General features: G+C 41.7%; 1 protein-coding gene across 1 annotated transcript in view; it reads right to left on the bottom strand.

Moving 5' to 3' along the window:
* Positions 1-3,557: 3,557 nt before the first annotated feature.
* Positions 3,558-19,810, bottom strand: part of dner (delta/notch-like EGF repeat containing) — a gene marked incomplete at both ends in the record, with an annotated part of 45,003 nt that continues 28,750 nt past the window's right edge. The window contains 10 exons of the mRNA XM_079166691.1: positions 3,558-3,669; positions 4,462-4,708; positions 4,926-5,057; positions 5,271-5,380; positions 5,514-5,640; positions 8,469-8,702; positions 14,052-14,165; positions 14,861-15,014; positions 15,862-16,010; positions 18,120-18,283. Of these exons, the coding sequence (XP_079022817.1) occupies positions 3,558-3,669; positions 4,462-4,708; positions 4,926-5,057; positions 5,271-5,380; positions 5,514-5,640; positions 8,469-8,702; positions 14,052-14,165; positions 14,861-15,014; positions 15,862-16,010; positions 18,120-18,283 (1,543 nt within the window). The remainder of the gene's footprint in view (positions 3,670-4,461; positions 4,709-4,925; positions 5,058-5,270; positions 5,381-5,513; positions 5,641-8,468; positions 8,703-14,051; positions 14,166-14,860; positions 15,015-15,861; positions 16,011-18,119; positions 18,284-19,810) is intronic.

Raw genomic sequence — 19,810 nt, 5'->3', positions numbered from 1 at the left:
AGTAAAACTAAAGAGTAAGTCCAAGTATTTTACATGGGGTCCACCCTGAAAGTCATATTTATCCCTTTGAGAGAATGACTGGCAGGAAACTAGAGTCTAAACAGATGAGTAGCTACATCTCCTACTGACAATTTTGGATGAAAACATACACAAAGTACCTAAGATCTCCATTTTGTTCTCTTTGGTGATAACCTGTATTTGCAGGTGTGTTTTGGGATCCCATTTCCCAGAGAGTGCTGCTTGTGATTTTTAAATGTCGTCACAGACGACCAGTTTGTAATGCTGCAAATTCAGTGGACCATAGGCTCAATCCCCACTGTGTTGCCTCGTTCGGTGACGGATAATGACTTAACTTAACAGACATTCAAATGAAAATCTTCAACATTATTACTTTAATGTCAAATCAACATTACATTCTTTTGTGGTTACTTTCAAAAGTTTCACAAAGACAGCTCAGGACAAAGTCTAGTGAAGCAAGCAATGCCCACATATTTGAATTTTATTAAGCTTCTCAAAACAACTTGTAGCCAAACATTCAGTCTGCCTGACTGTTTTGAATGTGTTTGTATGACCTTGTTATTCTAAAAGTGCGGTCTGGCAATCCACTGAAGAATTATCCATAATTGTGTCGAGTGAATTAGTTTTACTGCTGCCAAAATGTTGTGCACATTTTAACTATTGGGTGATAATGCTGTGTCTTTTCTGAAAGTGATACCGTTTTGTAATGAAACCAGGGAGAGATGTGTTTTGGGACCCGTGTCAAGCCAAAATGTGACTACTCTGACAGATGGCAAAGGCCGAGCACAAGGCCTCCAAAGCAGACCGGAAGCAAAGGTGCAGAGCCGTCAGTGACATCTGGTGCTCCTGCAGTGTGTGTGTGTGTGTGTGTGAATGTTTGTGTACACACAATACATGTAGGTGTGCTGAGCGACATGACTCCACAGGCTCAGTCTGTATTTAGAGGTGTTTACATGGGGAACATCTGGATAAAGCCTGAGGTCACTGAGGGTGTTCACTTTATTCACTCCATAAAAGGGCTTTCCCACAGCTGAGGGTTCAGTCTGGTGGGTTTGACCGTTGCAGAAACACAGACGCTGTAGATTATTTTTCATTTGGGTTTTTGCTTATACATGAAAAAAATAAAAAATAAATCAGGAACAAAACAATTTGACCGTTTTAGCCCAAAACCTATTGCCGCATGCTCTTCGTTTCTCTGAATCTCTACAACAGAGGTGTAGAGTGAAACCACACTGCTATAACAGCCACCATCATGGTAAATACGCCAGGTTGAAATAAACTGGAATTATCCTCTAAGGTTGATTAAATTCATGCAACTACCGTACATTACTCCAATATACTAGCCTTAAAGAAACAGTCAACAGTACCACTTAATAAATAATAGTAGGGCTGTGTATTGGCAAGAATCTAGCGATACGATCCATATTATGATACAGGGGTTACGATTCAATATATGTTTGCAATGTATTGCAATATATTACAATACGGTAAGCGAGGCGACATTTTGCCATATTTTAAATCTTATTTGAGTATAAAACTGAGTATAAAGAGCAAACCACCATATGCATGAAATCAGAGTGAACATTTTGTACTTTTTTAATGCAATCAAAACAGTGGGATCTGCATTTGCATTCATCACAGTCGCTGTAACATCCAACCTCAAAGCGCTATTTTTTGTGCAATCTGAGCCGCTATCTAACACAAATCTTTGCATGTAAAGATTGTACTCAAGTGTATCAATATTTTCTCACACCCCTAATAAATAGTGGCTTAAATGTTCTGATATTGTATCTCATTTATCTGTTTAGACTGATGCTAGGGTTTTAACTAGTACAATCAGGGCTGGGTCTCAAATTCAATTTATTTTTGGCACAGACAAATTGTTGTCTAAACACAGCCAGCTGTGAAATAAATGTACCAAATAAATATAGTCTAAAATGGCCTACTTGTAGTTTCAAAGTAAAAAGTATCATTTTGGTTGAAGTCCTAGCTATAGACCTTCTTCACAGCCGACATTTTGACATGTCGTAGTAGGAAAAGCACAAGTGAAACTGAAAACATTAAGTGTCCCAGTAAGCTATTCCAGTGAGCCATGCACACACACACACACACACACACACACACACACACACACACACACACACACAATACCAGGGCCTCCACTAAGTTGAATGCAGCTTTTCCCACTATGAAGAGTCAAAATATCGGACGTGAGGTCTATTAGCACTACTATTTAAAACTTTCAGACAACACCTGCTCCAATCGCCAACACTTGCTGTTGCCAGAACAACAACATGCTTCACAAGACACACCAGGCGAGTACTGCAGATCGTGTTCACTTGAATCTTTATTTTTTTTCATCATTCAACATAGATAATAGGTAACCATGTGGTTTAAAATGAGAGGATAAAAAACAGAGGATTAGCTGAGCCTGTTGGTAAAATATTGCTTAACCTTGAGAGGAACAACACAGCTGCACGGACAGAGAGGTTTCCATCGGCGGGACACAGAAGCACATTTATTCTGGAGTAGATATCGTCCCTCTCAGTCTGCTCATCCTCTTCCTCTTCCTCTCCACCCTATAGCCAGAAACTTTTCAACACCGTCAATACTAGAGGTGAATTTGTACACTAGCATCAACAGGTACTCTGAGTAAAACCAACTACTTTTCTGTGCATTGTGAAATATACCTACCTATTATCCTAAATATCACTGAAATACATACAGTAGGATGGTAGGGTACTCCCCTTTCTCTACTATTCATAATACCATTGAGAGACTTGCATGTAAAGAACAGGACAATATGCAATTATTTAAAAAGAAAATGTGCGTGACTAGTATTTTATACATGTGTGTAATCTTCTAACCACATATCACCCCCAAAATATTTGGCACAATCTTGACAGAGAGAAATACAACTGCAATGAAAAATAACCCAACAACAACCAAGTACAAAGGATTTTAAATGAATGCAGAGAGAACATCTAATCTAACCATGCACGAAGTAAGGCAACCTACTGCAGATTTTTTTTTTTTTGAAGATATAGAAAAAGATACAGTGTATGCACCAAGAGGAGTGCACCTATTTCTACCACACCTGTGAGGACTGCTGTCAGCACTGTCTGCTGAGTTTACACTTAGAAATTTAGGCTTTTGGGATGCTGGCCTTGCCGACGGACAGACTGTCTGGTGCAGACTAAAGTCACCCCCATTGTACAGCAGAGGTTACTGGTAGTGTCGCCCATCATCAATAACTAAAGTAATGCAAAGTATTCTCTTATGCTACAATAAAGCCTTATTGGAAAATAGATTTATCATATTCCGGATTTATTCTTTTTAAACTACAGTATGTCTTTGATCATTTTTTCTCCATTTTACATTCAATTTTGTTATTTTTGCTTAAGAAATACTTCAAGATTTATACTGACTTTCTGTATATATATGTATACATATAAATGTGTGTGTGTGTGTGTGTGTGTGTGTGTGCACAAGTGTACATGCGCAGTGTACAGCTTGTGATGTGTCGGGATTGTTGTGTTTTACAAATCCTTCGTCTTGATGAGGGTAACCAAAGGCTTGTCGTCGGGACTGTAGTCTTCGTAGGCGATGGGAGTGGCATCGTACATGGCAGGCCTGGACTTCTTGCCAAATCTGATAAGAAAGCAGAAACACAACAACTGCATCAATATTGCGTCCGCAAATAAAGTTTGTCAATGCAGCCCACATACTTTGTTGGTACTGACTTAGTGATACGGTGACAGATACAGAGTACAGGAACTTGTATTAAAAGGTCACTTTAGTGTGTTAGTGTTGCACTTCTATAAAGTTAGGGGGACTCATAACAGACAGAAAATGAAACATCAAAATGTAAGCATTGTAATATCGTATCTTTTAGCTTAAAACCACTGGATCGGTCAGCGTCTTTTTGTTAGACCCTCCCTGCCTTTTAAATGCTCCTGTGCTACAAACTCAATGCCCACAGACTGTAAATCAGGCTGTCTGCTAGAGATTTTAACTTTCCCCCGCCCCAAGCTGAGATAATCACAGCTGATAACATCATCATGTTCTCCAACGTTATAAAAGAAGAAAGCTTCTCCAGAGCAACAAAACTGTTTTCAGAGAGGAGTAAGATACTCCCCATGTCTCGTAAACTGACTTGAGCTTCCAGTTTATTCTAGACCTTGGAAACAGCAATTGACTTACTTGCTTTTATTGGGAGTCACGAGGTCCACAAGCTCCAGGAAAAGACAGTAAGGGGACCATGAGCTGAGATTGTGAACTGACCTTTATCTGTGACCTTGGTGCTTTTACTTACTTTTGCATTCTTTAAAGGGAAACCCCACCAACCCATACGTACACACACACATAAAGCTCTGACGTTAATTAACACTCTTCCTGTGAGACTGAGTCAATCCGTCAATATATTCAGATCCCGTCGCTGACCTGGCGTGGCGGATGGAAGCGATGGCGTTGCTGAACTCGCTGTCGATGCTGCGGCAGTTGTAGAACTCCTGGTAGGCGTGGCGCGACGAGCCCTGGTACTCGATGCGGCTGATGCGGCAGATGCCCACGATGAGGATGATGAGCATGAGGACGAAGGCCACACACAGCGCTCCGATGATGATGTAGAGGGAGTGACGGGGCATGTTGGTCAGGGTGTCCTCAGTGTGTGCTGGTTTCCACTGCAGGTCTGAGACAGACACACACACACACAGTCGTGTTTTCATCACTTTAGAGGACGTTACATTGACTTTACTCTAACCTTAAACTAAGTCTTTCCCCTATAATCTAATGATTTACATTAAGGGGACGTGCCTTTTGTCCCGTAAAGGAAGGTGAGTCCCCACACTGTGACTATGTAAACAGATTTATCACCCCACAACATGCACACACACACGCAGACTTACGGATCTCACAGCTGGGCCCCACCCACCCAGGTGGACAGTGACAGGTGAAGCCGTTTGATTGGTCAATGCAGGTGCCTCCATGGTGACAAGGGTTGCTCTCACACTCGTTGACGTCGACCTCACACGTCTCCCCTGAGTGGACATGGGAGGTTGTGTTCAATGACAACTAGCGCAACACAGGCAAGAGCAGGAACCGAGGCTCACAGTGTTCTGACTACTGACGCAGTTGTTTACCAATCCAGGTTTACACACCAAAGAATTGTTATGTGTCACAATAATTGCATAACGCTGTCATGTGAATCATACTAATAAGGTAGCCGGTCTTATAATGGCACCAGCGCTCACCCAGGTATCCGGTTGGGCAGGCGCAGGAAACATTGAGTCCTGCACTCTCACAGTGGCCTCCATTTTGGCAGTGCATCTTCAGACAGGGATCCTTGTAGATTTCACAGTGTCTGCCTGCACACACACACACACAGAACATGTCCTATGAAAACCATTACATACAATAGTCTATGTAGAAGTAACGCGACCTCACAGATGTGTGCCTGCATCTAGAAATAATCACAAACTGTCATATATACACACACACCGTCAAACTGTGGCGTGCAGACGCACTCATAGGCATTGACGAGATCCCTGCAGGTGGCGTAGTTCTGGCAGGGGGCAGACAGACACTCGTTGTACTCCTCTTCGCAGTACAAGCCATGGTAGCCTTAATGGGACACACAACATGTAATAATGTAAGAGTCATTTAATAATTAATCATGTTATTTTGCTGATGCAACCAGAAGATGTTCTAACCTTGAGGGTTTTGCTGAAAATTGCATGCCGAATTTAACTGTGATCAGCAGTTCGTGGAAGTCATTAACTTTTACTGATCTTACTTCTCAAATGTTGCGGTGTAGCATTTGATGGTGCTGTGGGACCTGCGTGTCTGTAAAACAACCTTAGACTCATCATGAACATGAAGATTAGTCATCACATTCTCTTTCCCTATAATATCGCAGAGAGCAGTTTCATCATGGAGCTCTTCACTACTGGTCCACGGGAAGAATGCACACGACACAGCTAACAGTGCAGCAACACATTTTTGGATTTGCTTGGATTGAATTAGTTAGAAAAGTGTGAATATATTGTAAGCCCAGTGTTTTTGCCTTGTTTCAATGGCATTGGGCATCAGGTCAAATGACATGCAGTGCACTGTGTTTTCCATAGGATGGCAGCTGTGTACTGAGGCAGGATAGGCCTGCAACATCTGAAAACACTGTCAGTGTATGAGTAACAGAATCAGTTCATCTGTTTGTCAGATCATATTTAGAAGCTAAAAAGAAAAATACAAAGTGTAATGTATAGCTTGTTTAAACAGTTTGTGGGCTAGTTATGAGGATACAGCTATTAGAAAAAAACTCAAGGACAGAGTGAATGTCAGCATATGTTTTGTAAGTCAGTTCCTGTGTATTTAAATCTGCAGTATTTAGGCTGACCAATAGTTGTAATGTATGTAAATGCACTGATAATTGGATGTACCTTCATATACCTGATCGCACTCACAGCTGCTCCACCATCTATGACTTGAGAACCAAAATCACCAGGAGGACCAAAGTCTCCCGAGTCCTTACTCGACTATGTGCAGCAATATGTTTTCATTAGCGCTGCTCCCACTTTCACTACATTTCTTAACCGGGTCCCAGTGCTGACAAAGTTTCAACAAAACCTCCCTGGGCCTTAGCTAACATGTGTTTGGGGAAGGAGAGAGGGGGAATTAATGAGGAGCCCGGTTAGAGCCTCTCGGGTCCCGTCTGTGAAATGCCAGTGAAATGTCAAGTGCCTTTCCAAGACTGCCTGCTTTCTGTGGGCTGGCAGCCTCTCAAGTGAGCTGGATTACAGGAAGCTGAAGGATGGATCCTTCCACATATCAGCTCCCCGGCAGCCTTCTTTTAGACAGCCATCAGGCACTTACACAACACATACACACACACATACACACACGCATTAGCACACTTATTCATGGCAGATAAGCACACGTATTACTGTATCTATGAGTACACACACACACACACACACACAGACAAACACTCATACCTCAGACACCAGCTGGCATTCTGATGAGCTGGAGAAAAGGTCAATTTTGGTCCAAAACACTGTGTGTGTTTGTGTGTGTGTTCACTGTAATGTCTGCTAATTACAAATCACCCATTTCACCAATCCCATTAGACAGGGAGGTCTGAGTGGAGACATTTGATTGGATGGCGGCATCTGCTTAACTGGCATAGTCACAGACACAGACAATTGATTGCGCCCCCCCCCCCCCACCCTGCCCACACACACACACACACTTCACCATGACAACCAGACAACAGAGGATGAAGGGGGAATGAGGTGACGTAAACGGCAGGAAGATAAAGACAAGGAAGGACAAAGGGACACGTAGAAGAAGGAAAAAATATGAAAGAAATGCAAAATAAAAAAAGAATAAGACGCTGTGGGGAAGAAAAAAAGATATCTGAATAATTGGAAAGCAACGGACGACTGCTCTGCATGCCGTGAGTGAAATAATTTGAATAAAAACGAAGAACATCACTTACGGAGGGATTATGGACTCAAGAAATAACTCAAATATTTAGGAAACTGTTTCTCAGGTTCGAAAAAGAGCTAGAAATAAGCTCATACATCTTTTAAAATACAAATCAATATGGGAAAGAACGGCTCTGTGGCAATTCGTCTGTGTCCTGCAGACTAAACTATCAAGATATGTCTGTAGCATCCTGGTTAAAGCAAGAGAGACAACAAAGAGAGTGTCAGAATGGGAGAATTGACTAAGAGATCCAGATGGTGAATGGCTTATACATCTGACTGACAGATGATATAAACAGAGAGCAGTACGGGCAAAGTTTCAAATTATGTTTATGGGCCAGTGGGTAAGTCATCCATCTCTCCATCCCAGCAAGGTAATTGCAAGACAGTGGATAATGATAAGTCATCATTCCACTCAATTGATTTCATCACAGAGGCATCGATGCAAGCGCAGCAATCGCCCCGTCTAAAAATAACTCATCGTTCACCCAGACGATATTTTTACTGCAACTCTCGAGTCTGAGCTCATGCTAGAAGTCGCCGTCTTTCCACTCATCACTGAGCTCTATGTGCTGGTTGTAGAGCCAGATGTAGAGTTGTGATGGATTCAGAAGGTATCTTATAGCTGTGGGTGGATTTTTGAATGGGAGTATCGAGCACAAGGGGTCCGAGGGATCAGGGGTCCGAAGACAATAGCTTCGGTTGGAAGTGACTTATATATTTGCGGCACAAACACTCAAACTAACTGTATCGTGAAAGTAAGTTCAGACTCTATCCAGTCCAATGGCACATGCAGCATGTGACATTGACATGTAGAACATTGGCAAGAGTTGCAAAGTCCTACAAGATGCCCTTTTTATTCAGTCGATACTGTTCAACAAATAACTAAAAGCAAGGCGAGCAGCATGACATCAGCTGCCAGCAGCATCCCTGAACCTTTTCTGAAAACCTTACTAAACCGCTCACCTGGGACACACAGACACCTGTAGCTGTTGCCCACGCTGCGGCAGACCCCATGGGCGCAGGGGTTTAGGGCACAGAAGTCCACCAGCTGGGCACATGTCGGGCCGGTGAAGCCTGCTGTGCAGCTACAGCCGAAGCCCATGGGGCCGGGACCCTGGGCGTAGCATGTCCCGTTGTTGTGACAGGGGCCGGAGACACACGGGTCCACCTTCTGCTCACATGTGGCCCCCTGGTAGCCTGCAAGAGAGGAGCAGGTGTGAAATACACAGAGAGAAAAATAGAGAGAAAATCACGGGGAACCAGCACAAAAATAATGAAAGTCGTCATATGCCTGGAAGAAAACTTGGTTCCCTTATCAACTAGAAAGAAATTAAGCAACAGAGCTGAGGTGCAAGAGCAGCCCTATTGCCAATACTGCAGATGTAACCCTTCTCTAATTTGGTCATTTCAAGGCTTCAAATGAAACCACTTGCAACAAGGTGGGGAGAGTGTCACAGCAGGGGTTGAGTTAGTGTAGATCAGGTGGTGCAGTGGAATATGTGACATCCACTTTGGCATGGACTCTTCTGTTCACTAAGACTAGGCTAAAAAAGACACGTCTGTGGGTTTCAGGGGCACCCAAAGACTTTTCGACTTGGAGGTAGAGTGAGTTTTGTCTTCACGTTGATTTAAAAAATCATTTACACAAACTCAAAATATGATTTTGTTATGTTTTTAATTTAAGGTAGAGTCTGTAAGCCACTTAACTTGAGTGATGCACACGTGCTTCATTCAGTGTGTGGGTGCCTCAATTAAATCTCGTGGCAAAGCACGAGGGAGTAAAATTATGTACACAAAATATGTGCACAAACTTCAGACACAAAATGTTATGCTTGCACAACCAGTAATGTATTCCACATAGATAGGCCTGTCACAATAATTATGTGATTGACTTATCGTTTTTAGACATTTTAAGTAATTTTGGGAAACACACTGAGCATTCTTGCTGAGTTGGATGCCAATATTGACCCCTTTAATGGCTGCCGGTTTAGTAGGACTACAGCCAGGAGGCAATTAGCTTAGCTTAGCATAAAGACTGGAAGCAGGGGGAAACAGCTAGACTGGCTTCTTCCAAAGTTTAGAAATACTGCTCGCCTATCGGCACTTATTAAATTCACTAAACAACACATTGGACCTCATTTGTTTAATTCATATATGAACGGAAACGGAAACATTTTGTTGAGTTACGTGCTGTCAGAGAGCCAGATTAGCCGTTTCCCCTTACTTCCAGAATTAATGCAACAACCGGTTTGCTGTAGATTCATATTCTAACGGACTTCACATCTAACTCTCAGGGGGGAAAAAGCGAATATAGGTCTTTCTCAAAATGTGAAACTATTCTTTTAATGACTGCCTAACGACTTTGCAGAAGCCGATGTGGGGAGAGCGACAGCACTGATAAAAGATAATATACTGAGAAAAATACAGCACGTGATTTGGATCTGTCACCATCTACTACCCCAAATCACATCATGCTCTTTTCTTTTATCCCTTCCTGCTCGTTGTTAAAGACAAAAACAGACCGTGAAAGCAGCTCAACAGAAAATGAATCGTCGCTGTTGACAGGAATGACTAAACTATTGTGTTAAAAGGAGAGCGGTGGTGTTTCTGTCGTGCTTTTTACCGTCTTTGTGGGGTGACAAGACGTGAAGAAGAAGCCAGTGCCGTCAACACACAACCACTCATTAGCATGTGAGCCTCTGCTATTCTCACCTAACCTCCTCGTCTAAAAATAACTTCCTGCCTCTTTTCTTCAAGCCCTTCTCCCCCTCTGTCTTCACCTCCCCATGAGAGCTGCTACTGTACTGCAGAAAGAGACTGTCCTCTGTACATGTATGCACCTCGCAGTAATATACAGTGGGCTCTCTGATTTACAGTAACACCGTAGTAAATCCCTGTGCTGACTGCACACTCCATTGAGCTAATGAAGAAATCTCAAGCATCCATTGATCTGCGAGACTTTATTTCACTGGGTGAGGAGGACATGTATCATTCAACAGCAGAGAGAGGAGAGAGTAAACTGCAGCAGAAATCTCACCCAAATCTCTCTCTTTCTCTCTGTGCTCCCTTCCCCGTCTCCTCTCCCTCTCCCCATGCAAAACACACAGATGCTACACACACTTAGACACCTTATTGCATACATTTAATGTTATGATCTGTATTTAATCTGTCATTGTTGAATCCCCTGCTCTCCACAGTGTTTAGCTTCTTTGCTCTGCCAAAGAATTTCCACCTCTTGAGCTCAAACGGCTTCTGTTTATTTGTCTAAATTTCTATCCAAATAGGCACACACACACACATACACACACACCATCACACACACACACACACACAGACAGAGTAACATGGGACCTGGCTGACATAGAGGTGTCTGTTCATTCCTGCTGCCGGCTTTCAAACCTGCCAACATTAAAAGCAGTTAACAGTTTAAATTTAGCCAGCTCGCTCACTCCCACCCGCCCTGGTTCTGACTGGAGGCAGTCACAGTACTGACATGCACACTTCCTCTTCTGTCAGTGCGTATAAGTGTGTGTGTGTGTGTGTGTGTGTGTGTGTGTGTGTGTGTGTGTGTGTGTGTGTGTGTGTGTGTGTGTGTGTGTGTGTGTGTGTGTGTGTGTGTAAGTGAAAGAAAGTTAATAATGTGGCAGTCTCTGATGAGGAGAGAGAGTGCAAAATTTACTTGAGCACATCTGTGAAAATCTCATTTTTAAATGGTATTCCTACAGATTTTAGCTCTTCGTCACTTTAATTTGAGCTGACAGAAAAAAATGGAAGGCAGTCAGAGTAGAGACCTTAAATGTCAGATACAATTATTTATATCAAATACAATTTATTTGTTATGTTAAATTCCCGTCCATTTGGACATCCAGAGTCTATTTCGTTTTTATATCTCTCTGGAAGTTTTTTTTTTTTTTAGATATGCTGTTGACAGGGAAACAAATATTACCTTCTATTCCGGCAGGGTGAATCTATTTTAACATCCCTGCCTCCCTTGTGATGTAGCAAATGAAAATACAGCTTTTGCTCTCATAGTGATCTCAGAGATGATGCCTCTATGATGACATCTGCGACAGTTGTCATGCCATCCATCATTTTATTTATTGCTTCTGTCTGTGCTGGAACGTTGCAAGTCAACATGGAGATGTACTTTATTAGGGTGGGAGGGTAGCCCTGTACCTGTGCCTCTGTGCCTCTGTGCCTGTTCATTTGGCCATCTGAGTGTGCTTACATTTCTCTACCCGTGGAGGACACTACTGTATAAATCAACTCCTAATTATTATGTACTGTGAAGCATCCTACTCTTTTCTGTCCTTGTGACTGAACTTGTGACTTCTGCTCCAAACAGAGAGACGAGGACTTGAACGCTTGAGGAACAACAAACTTTTTAATACATTTTGTATTCTCCTTTCTCTTTGGTAGCTCTCCCCGTTCTACATAATGAAAAGTTTCACACAAGAGATACGTACTTGGACTTGAAATTGTAATGAAATCCTTTTTTGATACAAGATGAAATGTTCTCTTCTACTTGGAAACATTACTGTGAAGGATTTCCTTTACATGTTAAAAAAAAAAAAAAACATTCTGATGTAAAACATTACCTTCTACTTTTGATTATTTGCCCTGAAGGCTGTTTCCATTTAAATAATCCTCCCCTTGATGTGTTCATCAGTATGGAAGCACATCTCTGCTCATCTCTGTGTGCTTCCTTTAACACACACAAACTTGTTTTTGTCTCCTAGGAATAGATGCAAGTCGTTTTTATCTCCTCCTTGAAGTCCTACCCAACTCATGACATAAACACGACACTTTCTTTAACAGACAAATGATGCCGTGGGGTCATTTAGGAGTCATAAACCTTTACCTCAACCTTACTCATCCTCATGATGCACAGTGTGACTGAATGAACAGATTCATTAAAAGAGTTTCTTGAAGCTGTGTGTGTGTGTGTGTGTTTTCTTGTAGTGTGTGAGTGTTGTTCAGCATTCTGATTCAATCATTGATTGATCATTTGTTAAACAGCGTGTGCCATTCTGAGACATCCTCTTCTATGGATTTCCCATTTTGACTTTGTATGAGTGGAGCTCTTCTTTCTTTCTGGTCGATTATATTCCTGCTAATCTTGAAGTTTTACTTTTTTTGATTTTATAATTATTCTTTTCAACATGTATTACTGTCTGTCCGTCCTGTTGGGAGTTTCTCTCTGTCCGAGGTGACAGTCCAAGGACAGAGGGTTTGTCTGCTGTACCGATTGTAAAGCCTCGAGGAAAATTTGTGATTTGTGATATTGGGCTACATCAATAAAATTGATTTGACTTTCTATATTTATTCCAAACAAACTATTCATACTGCAACATGAAATCACTTTCTCAGCACAAACTTGATCACTCTTAGTAAGCCGTGACAGGTTGACAGTGAGCCAGCATGCACAATACCAGGACTCTGAAACTGAAACAGCTAAATGGAATTCAGCCATCATTGATTTTATTATTTATACCTGTGCTTTGTATGAAAGAGACCTATGGTTAAATGGTTTGCGATATTGCAAAGTTGGGACATGTTTTCCTAAATGCTGTATTAGTCACTTTGGTGATTAAACAAAAAGAAAATGGTCCGAGGCAGTTTATTACGTATTGATTTACCATGCTGCTACACGAAAAATAAATGCTCAGAGGTAATTTGTCCAAAAGCTCTCTCGGACCCATAATTATCCAATGAGCTGATGAAATCTTTAAAAGCCCTCTTTCAACAGCACTAATGTAGACGTGCTGGCATGGTCTTCACCGCCTTTTCTCTCGTTTAATGAAAATACCTACGTCAAAAGTGGTGGATTATGAATTGCTTTCCTTATTGGAGACCTTGTTTGTCTTGGCAGCTGCAGATTACCAATTCAGTCAGGTGTTGCAGTGTGAGTGAGACCTCCTACAGTTCGAGAATGAACTGACTGCTGGGAGCTACACCTGGAACAATGAAACAACCTTCCCGCCAGCTTTTACATCCATCTGCTGTTTCTTTATTTATGTGGCCAGGGCCATTGTTATCTAATGTTTCCCCCGTGTTCTAAGAGTGAATACACACTCCGTATACACCGTTGCCCGTATGTGGTGTACGTTAATCACAAACTAGTGCGCTCTTATTGAGAAATGCAGTTTTGCAGTCACAGATTTCCCTAGACAGGCTGATGCAGGTCGCTGAGGCTATGAGGACTAATTAGGATAGAGGAGGAAGGTTTAAATTAAGCATCTCAGTGGCACAGATACTGTTAAACACGGAGACACACAGAGTGTATAATAACTGGAATCAGACAGCTGAAAAATACACTCTTTCTGTCTATATGTCCCCCTCTGTGCGTTTGTTTTTTCACATAGAAACACAAACATCACAAGCTGTCGGATTTTGGCAGAAAAGCTTGCGTCATGTATATATTTAATACGTTTTTTTTTTCATTTCAAAATTATAATACGGTGCACTCATATCTATTTTAAAAACCCACAAAGCAAATAAAGATAAAAAAATATTTTAAAAGATGTCAATAAATTTGATTCCTACCTTCGGGACAGTAGCACCTGGGCCCGGCCAAGCTGCTGAAGCAAGTGGCTCCGTTCTTGCAGGGCTGAGAGAGGCAGTGGTCAACCAGCAACTGGCAGCGCTCCCCTTCATAACCTGAGAAAAACACAGTTTATAATCACTATTACTACTTGATTTATTTCATTATATTTGGTCAAATGCAGCTAAATGTGATCTGTTTAAGAATGAGCACAACAAAGTCAACTACCAATAAACAGCCAAGTCATGAGAGGAATTCAAAAATTAGACTTTAAAGTGTTTTGCTATTTTTTTATATTATATTATTTTTATATTTTATATTATTTATATTTTTGCTTACTTTTAAAATGTTTGAGTTATGAACAATTGTTTTTTACTTGCATGCAAATTTGGTTTACCCGAGCAAGAGAAGCAGCTAATGGGGATCCAGCTAAAGATATACAGAATTATGTTAAAAAAGTCTGTCCACAAAATCCACCAATTTGAGCTGCTTAGTTTAACTAAATTGACTGACTTTTCTCTGTATGCATCTTCTTTTTCCTGTTTAATTTTTCCGGTCAGCTGCCTACACTGCTCGTTAGCACAGTCCCCTAACGGGGAATGACAGGCAATCAGCGCTCACCTCCGACATTTACCTTCCTACGCTTCAAGTCCCTTCCCTTAAATAAATCTGACAAGGTTAAAGGTTCAATACGATCTCATCTCTGTTCCCGTGCTCTTAATCAGAGAAACAATGAGAGAGGGTTCCAGTTTTTACATCTGCACAGCTCTAAACAAACCAAGGCCACACACACACACACACACACACACACCTGGTGGGCAGGCGCATGTGAAGTTGCGTCCTTCACCCCCCTGTCTAACGTCGGTGCAGGTGCCGTTGCTGTGACAAGGTCGGCGGTGGCAGGCATCGAATTCCTCACAGAAGATTCCAGTGTAGCCGTCCTCACACTCGCAGAAGAAAGTGCTCTGGAAGACACACACACACACACACACACACACACACACACACACACACACACACACACACACACACATTGCACAAGTCAAATCAACGAGCCTTGAAGGTGAAACGACCGGAGATAGCGATGAAAGGAAAAAAAATCTTGTGAAATAGATATAATGAGATTGCACATTGTAAAATTATTCAGAAACATAACAATGCGCTAACAAGCAGCCGAGACACAGTTTGTTGATTTTCTCAAACAGCGAGGAGAGCGGTAATGATAAAAAGAGAGGAACCGTGAAATGGTGTCTGCAACACCTCCCTCTATTGTTCTACTTTAGTTCGGTTTATTTTAGGTTTCTTTAAGTTCAACGTATAGACGTGGAGGCGGACTAACGGGTCTCTGGTGGTTCCTTCTTCTTCTCCGTCTTCAGGGGTGCGGCTATACCAGACCCGAGACTCGCATGCATTTTGATCACAAAATGAATGAAACTGTGATTCCCTCCTGCTAAAAAGATGTCATGTTGCATTGCTGTAATCTGTGGCATTGCGTTGTGTTGCTCTGTACTATTCTGACTCGTGTTCTTTTGTTTTCTGTTGTGCTGAAGTGAAACCATGGGAAAAGTTGTTTTTTTCTCCTACACTTTTGTGACTAATGATCAAAATGCGCTGGACACAATGTTGCAGCTGCAGTGATAATGTTGGGTTGAATTAAAAAGGAAAGTTTTCTTTTGTTTAATGTGCAGATGCATTACTGTCATGTACGGTGTGAAGTGAGCTGCAAGTATCTGGATGCTGGAACTTTCTCCTGTGCCTTTCAGCTTCATTCGCTTCTGTGTTGTTTTCATGAGAAGAAACATCATTTCTCACCTCGGAGGGCTGTGTGATACATTTGCCTTTCCCGGAGCACTGAGGGTCACTGAAGCTGCTGCCGGGCTCCACACAGCTGCTGGCTTTCACCGTCAGGTTGAGACGCAGGGTGACCTCCGGGGCTGTGGGGGTGCCCACACGCAGCACACCTATCACAGAGGAGTTGAGGTTCCTTTTAAACTATTCACGTGGCATTTTTATTCATTCATTCATTACATTTTATAATAAATATGTAATGCATATAGGCAGATAGTATGAAATAAATGAGCCCCCATGTCTTTGTAGAGAAAATGTCTTAATTCTAGAGGTTTATTAGAACAATATGCAATCAAACAGCATTTTAAAATGTGCTTTGATTTTATGGCAATGATGGTATGTCGGTTGGACAACCACCGCCTCCACAACTATTGGATGAATCTTATACAGACATTCATGGTCCCCAGAGGATGGATCCTATTATCTTTTCCCTTGACTTTTCCTCTAGTTGTCATTTGTGGTTTTGAGTGAAATGTCTTAACAACTATTGAAAGAAATGCTATGAAATGTGGGTCATTCATGTCCCTCTTGCTATTAGTTTGTTAACTTTGGTAATTCCCTGACTTTTCATAGTCCCATCATCAAATTTAAATGTATCCATTACTTTGGTTTAGGACTAAATACCTGCTCATCTTATGACCTTCCCATTAGCCCCAGCTGTACTTGGTGTTTAGTGCTAATAAGCAATGTGAGTATGCTAACAGTCTAAACTAAGATGGTGAGCATGATAAACATTATACCTCCTAAATATCACTATGTTAGCATTGTCATTGTGAGCATTTTGGCATTTAGCTGACGTCAGCCTATGCACAGCCTCAAAGAGCAGCTAGCATGGCTCTTGATGATGCTTCAGGACATATTTTAAATAACTCCCTCCCTAAAGTAAACCTTGCTGCCAAAAAACAATTAACCCCCATGTGGCTAAAGGTGTTAAAGAACTGATGCAGGCAGCTCTTCATTGTGACTGAAATAGAGTGCATGTATCTCCGTCTTGTCTCTCTGGGTCTAGAAGTTCAGAACATCTCTCATTATATCTTCAATCAAAGCCGACAGCGATATGGGCGCTTGGATAAAAATAGCCACATAGTGAATATCAAATGCCATTTTTTTAGAGCCTGATGTGAGCCAATGAGCTGCGAGTCCACCAATGACGACACTTTGACAATGCAGTCTCCTCGGCCAATCAGAAGGCCCGACAAAACAACTTATGCTACTCTGTCACACCCTGAACAAACCATCGTCAGCCCAATGACATCCAATGTTAGACCTGCAGAGTCACCGCTCCATCAGATTGTGAAAGCTCATTGCCAACATTCAGATCCAGTGACGTGTGAAGAGGGAAATGCAACGTCACTGCTCCTCCCTCCTTACTGATGCTTTGCATGCATCTTCCTCTTGCAGTTTGACCTTCAGTCCTCCCTCCTTCTGCATCCTGTCTTTCTCTTTAATCCCTTTCTGTTTTGCCGTCTCTTCTTTCCCGTCTTCCTCCCTCCTTATCTGACTCTTCCTCTCTCCCACCCTCCATTATCCTTCCACCCCTCCAGATTTAACTCCCCAATGCTCTCTCTCTCTCTCTCTCGCTCTCTCTCTCTCTCTCTCTCTCTCTCTCTCTCAAGTTAGAAGACATGTGAAGGTCAGAAGACAGGCAGCTTAGTGAAACAGCATCAGGTATGTTGATCACACACACAGAGGTCAACCAGCCTTTCAGACTCTAACTACCCTCCTCCAACACCCACACTTGTGTGACTTTTCACAAAATCTGTGCATGTGTCTGTGTGAAGCGCAGTATTAAAATACAGATGGAATATCAGCATAAATAGCCGTTGTTGTTGTTTTTTTCAATATGCAAATATAATATTTGACTCATATATGCAAATATTATGCGATTCTCCCCAATGTCATGTCAGGAATAAACGCTGTAAATACAGTTTATTTAGATTCATTAATTCCTCAGATGTGTTTGGCTCAGTTGTAAATGAGCTATTTGGAGGTATTTAAAAAATGTTAGCTTCTCTATGGTTGTTGGATGAACAAATTAAATGTAATAACAGATAATGATAATAAGTATAATTAAAATGATACATTGCGAGTACGATTCTGTTTAGCCAATGAACTATATTCTACAGCCTCTCGCCCATTTGTTCACAATAATGACAAAGACGAACTGATATGAATGCTGTTGTTGAAAACTGTATCATATGCTTGTATACATGACGTCGTACTGAGGAAGTAGTTCTGTCCCAGAGGCAGCGAGCGGTCTGGCACCACCAATCCATCGGGAGCCTGCAGGAACCACATTGTAGTGCCGTTCAAAATGGAGGAACGGAGGAAACCCTCTTCATTCACACGCCACAGCTCTGGAGCTCCACTGGCATTCACCACCACCCTAGTTGGAGAGACGAAGCAGGGGAGGGAGGGATGGAGGAAGAGGACATGAACGGGTAAGAAGAATCAGAGAGAATATGTGATTATTGTAGGCTTTCTCTACAGTTAGTACCAAAGCACACATTTACGGCGATTGTCGATGATCCCTTTTTAATTGGTGACAGTTCTCAGCTGCTCTTTTAGCTTTTGTACTGCAGGTCTGCAGTATTCACAGTGTGAATAATGGATGGTACCAGACAAAATATATCGAAAGCGCCAAATATAAGAAACTCAAACTGCACCATTATTATTTTGTACATCCAGAGAACACGTGATTCATCTTCCCCAGACATCTTCAACTAAAATGTCAACAAAATCAGCATGAAAGTTAAGATAAATTAACTCATCCTCTATGTGAACTTCTCTACTTCTTCGAATCCTTATTTCAGTCAATTTAAGAAGATTAATGAAGCATCGACCTCCATTCTCCACTCGTCGGTCAGAAGCAACACAGCAAGCTGACCGTCAGTGTCTTACTGGTTGGACACTTTGTCCCGTGTTTGTTACTCCAACCTGGCATCATGGGCAGGTCTGGTGAGTAATGGCTGTCAGGGGTTTGGCCCAGAGGGGGGTGGTGTTGAAACACTGTGACCCTCTTGAACACGAGTTGTGAAACACAGGCAGTGTCGTCGGAGGCTATCCTTCATCAGGACCTCAGACACTTTGTACAAAATAGTGAAAACCAAGACGGACCAAATAGAAACTGGAAAAGCAGCAGGTTCAACATGGAAAGAGATGAATAAAAGAGAGAGAGCACTAACAAAGTGTGGGCACTTTGATACTTAAAATAAACCGTTTACAAAATTGCAGTCCATTTTTAATGCTGCTGCAAGGTAATACCCTTAACTTTGGTCTCTCCTCCACATGCCGTGAAGAAGTGATCAGACATAAAGACCAAATGGGCAGTAGCCATTCTATTTATTTATTCAAAAGGGATGAATCAGGGTATTTACTTATAAACATTCTGATATATCTTTGATGAGGAAAGAATTGGATACGTCTAAGTAAAGAAACAATACTTATTAAAAATAAATCATCCCAACAGCCCAAATGATATTGTTTTCTCTATTTGGATGCCTTTCGTGGTTGAGGATCCTCACTGATAAATGCCTCTAACCACCCCTCTCACCTCACCATATCTGAAAAGGTCATTCACATATTTACAAAATAAATTAAAAAGAAATCTGTGATTGTACTCTCAGCTTTTGTGCATCAATAATTACTATTTGCACTACCTCTACAGTACTTGTCAGTCAAAGAGCAGCAGCTGAAAGTGTGTTACAGTGACAAAGAAGATAAAAAATAGCTGATGCATTACATGTGTTAAACATTGAAATGCGTTTATTACACTTAAAATAATTGGATGGTTGGCTTCACACAAGTGGAATCACAGGCGGTTAGCCACAAGCTGTTCAATTTGTTATTATATCCACCAGGAAAAACGTGAGAGTATGTGTGCGTGTATCTGTGCACGTCTGTGTCTGTCAGT

This window comes from Pholis gunnellus, assembly GCF_910591455.1.
Source record: "Pholis gunnellus genome assembly, chromosome: 9".
Classification (NCBI taxonomy): domain Eukaryota; kingdom Metazoa; phylum Chordata; class Actinopteri; order Perciformes; family Pholidae; genus Pholis; species Pholis gunnellus.
Note: the sequence above shows the minus strand (reverse complement) of the source record. Positions and strands in the feature narration are given on the sequence as shown.